Source organism: Pipra filicauda, unplaced genomic scaffold (assembly GCF_003945595.2).
Source record: "Pipra filicauda isolate LSUMZ 115617 unplaced genomic scaffold, ASM394559v2 scaffold71_size5581439_pilon, whole genome shotgun sequence".
In the NCBI taxonomy this organism is placed as follows: domain Eukaryota; kingdom Metazoa; phylum Chordata; class Aves; order Passeriformes; family Pipridae; genus Pipra; species Pipra filicauda.
The window spans coordinates 146,714-159,846 of NW_024104887.1; the positions used below are offsets into that span (position 1 = coordinate 146,714).

Consider the following 13,133-nt stretch of genomic DNA (forward strand, 5'->3'; position numbering starts at 1 on the left):
AAGAGATGCAGTATTCAGAGTGGCTACAGGAACAAGGTAGGCAGGACAAGGGAGCAATCCCAGAAAAGTTTTAGTAGTGGTCATTCCTACACTTGTGTCCCTTGCAAACTCAGTTTTATCAGGGCAGATGCTTGTGAGCATGCATAAGCAGAGTAGGCTCTGCTGCCCTGGGAATCCTTCCCTCTTGTAACTGATCCAGCGGGTGACAAACCTGCAGTCCCTGGATGGGGGCTCCAGGTAGCTGCCAAACAGCGAAGTCAGGCTCATTGCTGCCTCCAGAGTTCCAGATCTGCCTGAAAACCTCACCCTCTTTATACTCAGGGAACTTTCTGAAATGCAAAGAGCCAATCTGAAATGCAGCCAGTTATGCTAACACCCTAATGGGTGTATTTGGGGGTAATATCTGACTCACACTGACAGGTAAAAGAAGAGGTCTGTTGCACTCTTTTAGTAGGGCATAGGCTGTTTATATGCAGATTTGAGAATATGGGGAACTAACCTTTTAAATTCATGTTTTTTCAAGACATATACTGAATGCATAGAGAGATAAAATAATTTCATTTTAAAAAATAATTCCACTATAATTTGTAAATGTCTCATGATCTTCAAGCCTCAAAATGCAAAGACTTGGCAAAAATTCAATTTGGCAAAGTTTTCAGTAAAAGTGCCTTTGATGTTGTCCTATCGGTTGCAGTGGAATTACATCAGGGATCATTATGGCAGGGGAGGTTTAGGTTGGAGATTAGAAAGAGGTTCTTCACCCACTGGGTGGTTGGGCACTGGAAGAACCTCCTCAGGGAAGTGGTCACAGCACCAAACCTGACAGAATTCAAGAAGCATTTTAATGATACTCTCAAAGACATGGTGTGACCCTTGGGGATGGTCCTGTGCAGGGCTAAGAGCTGGACTTGATGATCCTTGTGGGTCCCTTACAACTCGGCGTATTTTTTGATTTTGTGATTATTGCCTGTTTTCTGTGACAGAGAAGACCATCATTACCCTCAATAGTCCACATCCAGAAATGTTTCTCAAGAGCAAGCACATTTTATTGGATGAGGCTGTCTTGGGTCAACTTTTGAACTTTGTTTCTCCTCAGGATTATCATCTTCCTTGAAAATTCCCTAGCAGACAGAAAAGTACTCCACTTTAGCAAGCACTGCTTTCAGGAAGAGGTAGTACTGATTGCCCCTCTAAGAACTTGCAAACACAAAAAACACCCAGAGTTCTTTGAAGGAGCTACCTTAAAAGGTAGCAGTACAGCAAGGGCTGTTTTTATGTTGTCATAAAATGTCAAATAGCAAGTCTGGCAAATGCATCTGGTCTCAAGTTAAGACACTGTCATACTGTATGTGGGACTGGAAATGTGTTATTCATATGAGAAACTTTACGGAAGTTGGTTCGAAATCAGCAAGACCGGTGGTTAGAATTAATCAACTTGCACAAAGCAGAGAGTCAAGAAGTGACATGGAATAGGCATAATGGTATATGAAAAGGGTGCTAAAAAGTTTTACTTGCTGTAATAAAATGTCCCCTGATACTTAAACTTTTGATGCAATATTAAAGCAAAATGCAGCTTTACTGAAAGTAAAGATTTTGTTTGCATACAGCATTAATTCTGAGTGCATTTGAGAAGCTATGCGTTATTTCCTTGCTAGCACTAAAAGTAAACAACTTAAAGCCCTCAGGCTTTACTGTCCTGAAGCATGAAACTGGAATAAATAGCACGTAAGATTGCTGTGCACTACTTTTATGGTCAACACTGTGTCTACTCATTCAGACATTTGGCACGATTTCTTTCTGTCCTGTCCAACATCTGTTCACTTATTTCTGCCCTCACCATGCTCTCTTCACATAATTGTGACTTGGGTTTTTTCCTTTTTTCATGGTGCAAAAGCCACTCTGTATTCCAAAGTTTTAACAAATTAAACAGAGTGGAGCTGCCAGTTATCTTTCAATCTCAGTTCTGTGCAGACAAACCAAATCACCTGAGAGTAGTGGCTATCTAGAGCATCGCAAGATCAGTGCCCTTTCCAGTTCAGTAACAGCGAGCCTTTTTAATGACATGATCTAATTTCTGCTGAAGGATTTAACCCAGAACAAATTGTTCTCTTGTAGTAAATGAAGGAATACTTACACCAGACTGTACATAGCATAGCTGTTGCTGTATCAATAAAGCAGTGCCTTCTGAAAGTACAACACTATATTCATAATATTCACATATTTCAGTATTGGAATGAGCTGTACAAATACCTGTATTTTTACTGTGAAGTGTCAGGCCACTCTTGGAGCCTTCTACAATTTTGACAGCACAACTTTGGTGCATAAAGGAGCTCCAAGATGCAGTAGAGAGTTAAAGCAGACAATGAAGAAGCAATGCTGAAATACTAGTGCTTTTGGCTGTTTAAATCACAGACCATAAAGCAAATGCACAACATTGTTGAGCAGGGGTAGCTCATACAGATAGGTATTTTTGGGCTCCATCCTCATGCAAGCCCTCTGCTTTTAGCACATTCGAGAAACACCTCCTATTCGTCCTGGGATAAGATTTTTTTTAAGAAGCATAACCCAAATTTCATGGCTGTGGAGGACAGATGGCAGCAAACTCTTTTGTTTCCAAGCCACATCTGGCTCTCATTTGCATCTGTCTGGGCTTTCTTGATGTTGTCTGCCTCACTAGACTGTCTCGTACTCAGGAGCTGTGCCTAGGCACCCAGCACAGCCCTACCTATTGTGCCCTACCTACCCTTGGTCTCATCATGTGTCCCAGAGCTTTCCCTACATGTTTCTGATGAAAATGCCCTGGGAAATGTTTGCTCAAAGCAGGTGAGAGATTCTTCCACCCCTGCCCACTGCTTCAGCACTATGCCAGTCATCTGGCATGGGAGAAAATGTTTCCTGCATGGCAAGATGTTTGACCAACACCCCCTGGTGTGGACCTGCCTGTTAGCCTGTTGTATTTGCAGTGAGTGTATAAATATGCACAAGCTCAACAGCTTGCCAGATAGACTCTCTGCATTATAAGAAATGCTTCTTATATGTGTTTCCATTTCCTGACCTTCTTGTCTAAATTCATTGGTATAGTATTTAACAAATGCCTTAAATTTCATCTTAAAAAGGAAAGTCAGAAACATCAAAGCTACCACTTTTCCTGTTTTATATAAAATATGCTGACATTTCACCCAAGAGGGAGGATTTTTAGTAGATCATAGCATTCTTGTTTCTAAATATGTCTTTTTAAAAATCCCATTGATATTTTCCAGTTTCAAATTCATGCTATTAATAGGTAAAAAAAAAAAAAGAAGTTTCTGCAAGAATGAAACCATGTGATATTGTAGCTTAAGTATTTCACATAAACAGAGACTAAAACAAAAGCTCAGCAAAGTATTTTGTGTACAGCAGTTGTACCGAAGGGACCGGCTTCTCCATGTGTGAGCATAGCATGAAGACTCTGTAAAAGCACATTGAAATACGCCTGAATTTTGTCTGTCCTCCTGTAGCAAATGAGGAGTGACTGCTAACTGAATGTCTTCAGTGCTGTTCAAGCAGCACTTCGTCAAAGGCTTTATTAGCACTGCTGGAGCTACGTCTAAAACAGGTTTAAAACAGAGAAGACTGCCTTCATCTTCAGAGTGTAGTCTTTAGAAACTTGGGAGTTTTTTTCCAACTGAGTATCACTCCAGGTTGTAGATTCGAGACTACAGCTAAATATGATACATGCAGCAACATAATTCCTCATCCAACTGGTCCACATTTCAAAGAAAAGTCAGCCATTTGCAGAAGAGCAGTTAACTTCACAAGGCTTTGCGCTACATCTAGCCCAGCAGGTACCTGCTGAGCTGTGCTACTGAGACTTTTTAAATGCCAAAGCACAGGTTGTTAAATACTTAGCACCTTAAGAGCTGTAAATCCATCTTTGGCTCTCTCACTTTGCTTCTTGGTACATGTGATGACTTGGGAGTCCTCAATAGCACAGTGAGTCTGAATGAGCTGATGAAAATTCTATCCAGTAATCAGCTCATTTGAACACGAAAGCAAAGATGGCACAGAAAAATTTCACTACCAGCCCATGAAATGTGGCAGAAAACACTAGCAGATGGTAAAGCCAACAAAAAGAGTAGAAAACTGCAGAAGCTGTGGCTGGAGACAGCCATTCCTAATGTTTTGGGAACTAACACCTTGGAGGCCATGAGCAAAGCTGAGTTCAGCTGGGTAAAGAACGTCACCAGCACCAGCAGGTCCAACTGTTGAATGTGACTTCATGGGACAAGAGCATGACACCTTTTCTGTCATGCAGATGTCCTAATTTATATAGATATCGCTTTAAATTCACCTAAAAATCCTCTCATGCAGAGCACAGTTAAAGTCAGTGAAAGGTGGAGTAATTTATAAAGTATCATTTGCTTGTGTGTTTTGTGTTGCTTTCTGTCTGCTGTCTTACTAAAATCTAATTACCTGATGTCAAGTAGGTTATGGAGTGACAAGAATAGTTTGTGCGTAGATACTGTGTCTATAAATACACTCAAAAACTAACCAGAAAGCCTTGTCTGTCATGTCAAAAATCTTTCTATTTTGGGCAAGGTTGGAAGCCTGCTTTCGGTGGTAAATATTTTCCCTTTATACATAGATTGCTCAAGTCAAGTTCCATTCCAACAACAACATGGCATTGAAAAGACACACATGCACGTTGGAGTTGCCTCTGAAATCCAATTTCCTTGAACTGATGATTTCCTTATTAACTCCTCTTCACAGGAGAGGAGCTGATTCCTTGAACTAGCATTGACAATCACTTTGCAGATTCAAAACTAAGTCTCCCCTTTACTGATCAATGCAAGGGACATGTTTGGTTAGTCCCTTGGCTGACCTTTTTTTCCAACATCTCAGTTTTCTTTTTGCCAAGGGGCAAAGTCCTGCTTAGCTTTGGGCTCCTGATACAACAGGTGCTTGTCCTGTCTGCCAACTGATCTGCCACATTCCTCTGGCAGGATTTCTGCCAAACAGGGAACACAGATGTGCTATGTAAAGGATGGCTTCCAACCAGTGCACCTCCACTAGTGAACTCTCCTGGAGAAGCTGCAGCTGGATTAAACAAGCAGGGTGAGGCAGTAACCAGAAATTCAGTGGGGACAGTCTAATATTCAGAAGTGAAGGCAGCTCCTTCTCAATATCCAGATGTTTTTTTGTTCAATCTGATCCTAAGATATGGGTTTTTTTACCTTACAGTCAAAAGCTCTTCGGGAAAAATGGCTGCTACAGGGAATTCCTGCTGGCTCTGCAGAAGAGGAAGAAGCCAGAAGGAGGCAGTCAGAAGAGGATGAGCTGAAGGTGAAAAAGCTGGAAGAAAACATACACAGGTAGAGACAGTTGCCTTTAGCTTTGCCTAAGAACAGTCACTCTTGTTATGGCTGGGGGCTTTCCTTTCCTGGGTCCCCAACTCTGGCAGCAGCTGATGGCAGCCGCCCAGGGAAGAGTGTAAGAGGCAGTCACAAGTACAGCCAAACATGCCCAAAATTTGTCTCCTAAATGTCCGTGATTTGTAAGATAGAGCCATTGTGTTATCTTTGTGTTTAATCAACTTTTATGGATTACTTTCATGAGGAAGTTAAAAAGAGGCTGAATTGCCTCTTCAGATACACATGTATGACTTGATCAACACTCGAGAGATTCTCCATTGCTTTACACCTCCTACAGCCAAAAGGAGTTCAAAGGGAGCAGCATTCTTTTGCACTCACTTTTCACTGGTGCAAATGACTTTTTGAAATGCAACAGCAGATGCCACCAGCAGATCAAATACCTACTGCTTTCAGAAGCAAAGTTTGGGTGTTAGAATTATTCCCTTTTATCAGTTTACCATTACAGTCTGAGTTGATATTTGTCCTCTTTTTTTGTGTTTCCCCTTGTTTTGCCACAAACAATAAGCTCTAAACCTCAGAAGGAAAATGCTTTTATTCCTCACAGAAGAAATTCCAGAGCTGTTTCTACCATTTAGCTGATGTCAATTTAGAGTTTTTTGAGCTGACAAAAGTTGGTAAAACTTGGCAACACAGCTTTTACAAATTTGTCATCTAAGGCATACAAGTGACAGAGAAAAAGCAAATAGGACCAGTCATCTAAGGGCCGTGGTATTAACCTAGAATCTGGTGAACTCAATTTGCCTTATGACAGGCTTCTTATGAAATTTTTTTAAAAAATCAGTGAGACTGTTTCTTTGGGGATACACACAAGCAGATCCACCCTAAGCTTGGATGATGCTAAATGACTTCTCTGTGGAAGTGGTAGATCGGCATGAATGTTAGAATTGCTTCAGGCTACTGGTCTCTGACCTGTGATTGCTATTAATTGAAATTGATCTAAGAATACCTATTGTTCTTTTACATCTGTGGTAACATAAGGCAAGAAAGATTTTTTTAGATTTCCTATACTACATGATATTTTACTTCATAAATTAATGTCATAGATGAAAAAATACATTGATCGTACTTCAGAAATAGGTACATATTTCATCTAGTATGGAATGCTGCAAGGTGCTAAGTGTTCTGACCCCATTCAGGAAAACACATGAGATAGTGCCTAGTTTCAACTATAGGACTACCACCACTGAACACAATGAAACCTGCTTTGCTTAATTAGTCCAAAATGCAAGATGAACAACTGTGTAAAACCTTGTCCCTATGGTTTGCTTTTTTTTCTTCCTTAAATGCAACCATGAAATCAAATGTTTGAATATTTGAAAGTAACAGAGCTCTCTTCTCCTGTGACCACCTATCTGTCAATAAGTCAGCTGCTTGCCCCTGAGTTGAAGGGATGTTTGTGTGACAGCCTTGCTAACATGCTTAACTTCCTTGTTGTCTTTCTAAGAGGAATTCCAAAGACAGTAAAAAAGTATTTTAATTTAAATGAGAAGGTGTTACATCTGAACTGTAGAGATGAGACAGTAGAGGTTGAGGTCATTAGTCTATTTGCAATTTACATCCGTGACAACTGACTCATCCAGAGCCCATCAAAATAGGCTGAGAAGGTAAAGAGCTGTAGAAGGGGGAAGAAGAAGAAAGACATGTCAAGCACATTATCCAGAGGAGTGAAGTAGAAGGACTCATCCTGAAAGTATTGTTTTACTGCCTATGTACTACATTTTCCCTCTGCATTCCCAGGAGAGAATCAGAAGGGAGGATTACAGTTCATTTGTTCACATTTGAAGGGGCTCGATGGCCCTTTGGAAGTCCACTATGTACTGTCCAAAGGAACCCTGTGAAAAAGCCCAAACCCTTCCAATGAGGGTGACAGAGGACAGACTAAGCTGGTTCACCAGGAGGGTGGGAAACTACTGCAAGACCAACCATAGTGTTGATGCCAGGGGACTGTATGACCATTGTGCTGTGGATGTTGCATATTCATTAGAGCCACACTGCATCGTACATCCCAGCACAGAGCAGCTGCAGCATCAATATGTCTATGAAGAGTTTTTGTGACACACATGCTGGAAAATATATGAAGTCTTTTGTATTTACTCTAGGAGCAGGGTGAAGCTTATTCATGATGTTCAATGTCCAGTGTAGGAGGTCAATAACTAATCAATCCCAATTCGGGGCTAGAAACTGGAATATTTATTGAACATGTGTCTCACAATTTAAGGGTCTTGGAGGCAGGACATGTTAATGAGGAGGACGGGTTATGCTAACTAGGGGATGGATTATACTAACTAGAGGATTACACAATTTTCTGCTACAGTTACAAAAGTGGTTAATATTATCCCTTAGCTAGGACCACATAGGGGGAGGAGAACAAAGGGGTTTCTACATGGTCTGATAACATCATCACAAAATCTTTCTATGTCTTGCTGAGGGAGACAGAACAATCAACGTAGCAAAATATTAACAGGTCCTGTGATGAAGTGTCTGGTCCTCAGGTGATGCGATTTCTCTCAGCCCCTGTTGCCCAAGGCCTGCTGCTCAATCCCATCAAACTCCTTCCTGCTGACAGCCGAGTTTCGGTCCTTACAGTCTGGCAGCTGCTGGCAGCCAGTGCCCGTTACCCTTCTTTAACAAAGAAGAACATGCAGTCATTCCCTTTCTCTTGAAGCAGAACATCCCATCACCAGCATAGAGAGCACCATTTCTTCTACATACACTGAAGCACTCAGAAAGGTTCCATCTCTACTTTTACTACATGAATAGCTGTAGTACAAGAGAAATAGCTATCTTTGTTTGCAGGCCCACTGTAAACAATAGGTCTGACAAGCTGAATGAACTGTGATGCTTGGAACAGAAAACTGAAGGAGATGGTGTTTTGAGACCAGACTAACACTCCTAAATGAGGATGTGGGTTCATGTAGGTCTGTTCTGTCCAGAAAGGCAAATATGTCTACCTTGGAGAAACAGGAGAGCTAGTAGTGGGTTTTAGGTGGTCTTAAAGGTCTTTTGCTTAACAAAAATGCTTTGGTAGAGTATTTCTTTCTCTAATTCAGTTTTAAGTGATTTTTCCCACTAAAATCATATGTTCTGCAAGATGTAAACATGCTTGTAGTGTTTATTCTTAAGCTAGTATACCCAGTTCTCCTTTGTGTGGGAATTGTTTAATTTCAACTGAGGCAGTAAAAATGCATGGATGTAAAGACTGATTCTTATTTATTAGGCTTCCATGACATCATGATAGAAGAAATCATATACTTAAGCTTGTAGCTTGCAAGGACATGTGTACATGATGCAACTTAGGTATGAGTAAGTGCAATGATTTAATGAGCTCTTTTGTCTGCAAAACCATTTTGAAGAAGAGTGCTTACATTACTCAGCAATTCGCTGCACTTCAGGCTAAGCAAGGGAAAAAATATCAACATCACAAGAACAGGAATAAAGCAGAACAAAGAATGCAATACAAATAATTTAATACTACCATTATGCTGATAATTAACAACAAGAGGACCTAGAAGTACATGATGTACCTACAAGTTAAAAACCAGGGAGTGCAAGATGAGGACAAGATGCAGGCATACGAATGGTGTGACGGTGGATTACAGGCAGAATGATGATTTGACAATTGGGATTATTTTAATATGTTTAGAGATTTTGAAATGTATGAACACTAGAAACAGCCTTTGTTTCCAAGAATGTGAAGTGAAAATAGAGGAATCAAAAGAGCTAAATTAAGTTTGGTCCTGGATTTCCAGCACTCCTGCTTTCCTGTCTTCAATCTTCAGAATAAGACAAGATGCCCCATGTAAAAATCCTTTGTCTCTTGCATTTCTTTAAAAAAGTGGTTGGTCCAGTGGGCTTAACAAGAAGACTAAACTCCTTATTCAGTATTCATTGAGTCTTAAGTGGGTTGGAGATCTGGCAGTAGTGGGATGACATTATTAAATGTTTGAAACTTGGCTGGAAGATTGGTGGCAGCATTGTATCAATGGCAGAGTGAAGCCATTGGATTTTGGATATCTCCTGACACAAACTGTACTTAGAAAGAACAGAGAAACTTTAAAGCTATTTAGAATCTTTATGTTCTTCTAAAGATCTGGGGTCAATGTTAGAGGGAAGTAGACATTTCAGAGTTTCTTTCACAGTGTTACGCAGTGCAAAAGTGATCTGTTTTCTGCACCTACCTTAGATGTGGGGTAAATGATAGTAAATGCGTGAAAGATTAGTGAAAATTTTTTTCCTTCCCTTAAACTTATTCTCCAAATCACAAACCTAGTGAAACAAATCCTGGAACGTGTTGCATGCCTCCCATGGTTATTTTTTACCACATGACAATCTAGTTTGTTCACAGCAGTGAATGGAAAGTTGGCATTTGACATCTGGGTATTAACAGGCAGTATTCATAGAGCAGAGCAGCCCACCCAAAGCCTGCAGTTCCTTCACAGCGTTTTAAATGACCCCAAAATTATCTTGTTTTAGTAGGTTAAATTATAGGATGTGCTGGTGGCCTGTATTTACTACAAAAGGTGAAGAGTGTTCATTGTTCTGAAGCTTTTGAGTATCATGGAAACAAGAAATACTCTGTGACAACATATCTCCATACTTGACAATGGACACTGTCGTGAAATACCAGAACTGAACTCGTTGTGATTCCTGGAGTGAAGAAACCCACTGGAATAAATCTTCAGCGAAGTGGCATATCCCTTCAGTAATCAACAGTGCATCTGTTCACCTTGGATGAGGAGCAACCCAGTAACTCCAAGGGGTGAAAAATTATTGCTTTAACAGAGCAGCCTTTTTGGGCATGTGGGCCAGGCAGGCAGCTTAGGCCAGTGGATTCTGGATTCCCAAAATGCACAGATAAGAGACACTTGTGCATTTTGGCAGTGTGGCAGCTCTTGGGGGTGAAGCAATACTGGACAGCAGCCAAGGTATACATGTATCCCTTGTTCTTTGTTCAGGCCTGTTCAGTTGTCAGCATATCCAAGGTTCTAACATTTACAAAAGCTCTTTGGGGTTCTGAAATGCTTCACCCTTGGGCATGCTGGTTATGAGCCACAGATGTGTCACCTCTAGGAGAAAACTTTTCCGTGATAGGCCAGCACAGAGGGAGAGCTCCAGTGTTAATGATGGGAGGGGAAGCTCTGTGCTTTGGACCGTAGCTCTTTCCTGGGACAAGCACGTCTTTACTGGTTGCTGCTGCCTTGCTGATGAGAGCAGGTAGTAAATGCCCACAAAATCTCCCTCCCTCCCAGCTCCCATCTCAGAGTGCTGCTGTTCTTCAAACAAAATCCTTGGAAAGTATTTTAAAAAACTGCTGAACTGAAAGATGCCTGTGAGAGGAACTGCAGAAGATGCACAGCTTCTGTCCAAGAAAAGGACCTGGAGGACCAAAATAGATGCTGTATGGAAGCATACAAGGGAAATGACCAGTGCTGGAGGAAGAGAGATGTCACCACCTCTCTCAGGCAAAATGTGCCTTGATTGTGCAAGGCTCTCTGTTGTTCTACTGTGCTTGACCTAAGTCTGCTTATCAGGTATTAGACAGAAGTCTTAATGTAAGTAGAAGCAGATCCAAAATGCAGTAGAACTTCTCCAAAGCTGGCAGAATTGTCCTCTTCTTCCATTACTGCAATTGAATCTCTCCAGGTAAATACTCAGATTTGAGTGTTGTCAAAGAGTCTGAGTTGGGCCCTGAGAAGAAAAGTGTCACCAAGCAGAATTGATATGAAGAATATAAAATATTATTAATAGATGTTATTAATAGATTATGAGCATTTCACAGATCTGTGGTGCTAGATGGAGTCTACACTAAAGTCTCTACTCATGGAAGAGTCTGGCAAATACAGGCTCGTGGTTCAGCTGAGGTTGTTGCAGCTGCTGTACCTTTAGCATTTTCTCTCTTTCCAGTGCCCAGTCTTTCATTTCTTTCTGATGCCAATGTTTGTATCCTGCATCTTCTTTCCAGGATAAAAACTTAGCATGTATCAGACTGGTAACTCTGAATATAATTCAGTCTGTCTTGGACTGTCACTAATAGTCTTTGCATGACAGAGGGACAGAGAGCACATAAGACAGATGTGACTGCAGTCTGCAGTCCTTCAGAAGAAGGATCATCTGATGTTGAAACCAGCTGCTCAGACCTCCCCTAGAGTAGATAGTGCAAGTCAGGACCGGAGGTGTCATAAACCTCTCCTTAGCAAGGTCTCATCCATTTCCCTTCAGTCTTAGCCTTCAGAGAGATATGAATGGTTTCTGAAGCTTATGCTAGTGCAGAGAACAATGCATCCTGTTTTGCAACTTCCACACTGATAGCAGCTGGAAAAAATGATGAGGAGCATTGTTTATTCAGCATTTTTGGGTTTTACCTAGAATGTCTCATCATAGCCACTCAGTATCTTCAAATTCTGCTCACCTTGTGAGGGAATATCAACCTTCCCTCACAGGAGCAGCTGTTCATCTCCAAGTCTTCTGTCTGGTTCTCAGCTAAAACTGATCAATATCAGTTCTTATATACTGAAGCTCTGTAGATTTCAATTTGGCAACCCTTAAGGACTATGGTTTCCAAAACAGCATAACCTTTACCTCCCATTGAGGTCTTGCTGGGATGTATTTCATATGTGATACATTTCCTAGAAAAATAGACACCAAAACAAAACCAGGCATAAAACCTCAACAGTAGGATATCTCAGATTTTGAAAGGAACCTGCTCTGCAGTGTGATTAGAGAATTTCTCAGGACTTGCAAGATGATCTCAGAAGAGCAATGAGCTAAGAGTTGCTGAGTGACAATAGGTTTCATGGGGTTTTTAGATGGTATAATATATTTAGATGCAACAAAAAAAAAGAAACTACAAACCAACACTAAAAATAATAACACAGTTTACTACTTCAGCTCTGAAACTCAGCTCATACTTAAAATAGCAGAATGACATGCCAGTGCCTTAACAGTTGCTTTAATGCTGGTGTTCTGTGTTTAGTAGTAAGCAGTCTCTGGGTCTTTCACATCTCCTATGCATTTCTAGCTTGTAGTTATTTAATGATTGTTATGCATCTTATAAAATAGGGAAAAGGATTGACTGTTCAGTTCGAGCACACTCCCTCCACTTCACCTATGTTCTCCTTAAATACGTGTACCGTATATGGACCTTGATAGAGACACCCATTTGCCTAATTTGAGAACCATATATAAAAGAAATTCCAAAACCCTGCCTCTATAGATCAAGGGATTTCCACCTCTAGTGATTCTGACACTTCATCCATGTCAGTATGCTATAGATTAAGAGACATGTTCATAAAGAACAGAAGCAGGTTTTCAAGGACACCTCTTTTAGGCAAACTAACACTTGTAAAGTACCATCAGTTACTAAATGGGTTAACAATAGATCACATGCTGCAGTCCCTTGTGAAAGGGTCGATTACTACCTCTGGTTCAGGTTCAGCAAGAAAAATGAAATTTCAGTAATTGCAGCCTTTCAATAAAGTGGACATTTTGTACAAAGCTGGGTATGTGTTGCTGTAGTAGATGAGACCTGGTGGAAGATTATCAAGTGCAAAACCCCAGAGCCTCCTTGGCTTTAACATTTCAAGGGTAAAAAATGCACATCACTCTCCATCTGATGCTGTTAGAAAGATGGGGAAATCTCCTCTCATCCATGTATTATCTTATGTATACATCTTATGTATGTCATTGCACATGGATTATCCACACTCCCTCTGTATGGAAAGC

At 40.8% G+C, this 13,133-nt stretch overlaps 1 protein-coding gene across 4 annotated transcripts in view; it reads left to right on the plus strand.

Moving 5' to 3' along the window:
- Positions 1-13,133, plus strand: part of PALM2AKAP2 (PALM2 and AKAP2 fusion) — a 264,841-nt gene that overhangs the window by 58,034 nt on the left and 193,674 nt on the right. For all 4 annotated transcript variants that reach the window (XM_027710346.2, XM_027710335.2, XM_027710336.2 and 1 more), the window contains exon 3: positions 5,221-5,351. In XM_027710346.2, the coding sequence (XP_027566147.1) occupies positions 5,221-5,351 (131 nt within the window). The remainder of the gene's footprint in view (positions 1-5,220; positions 5,352-13,133) is intronic.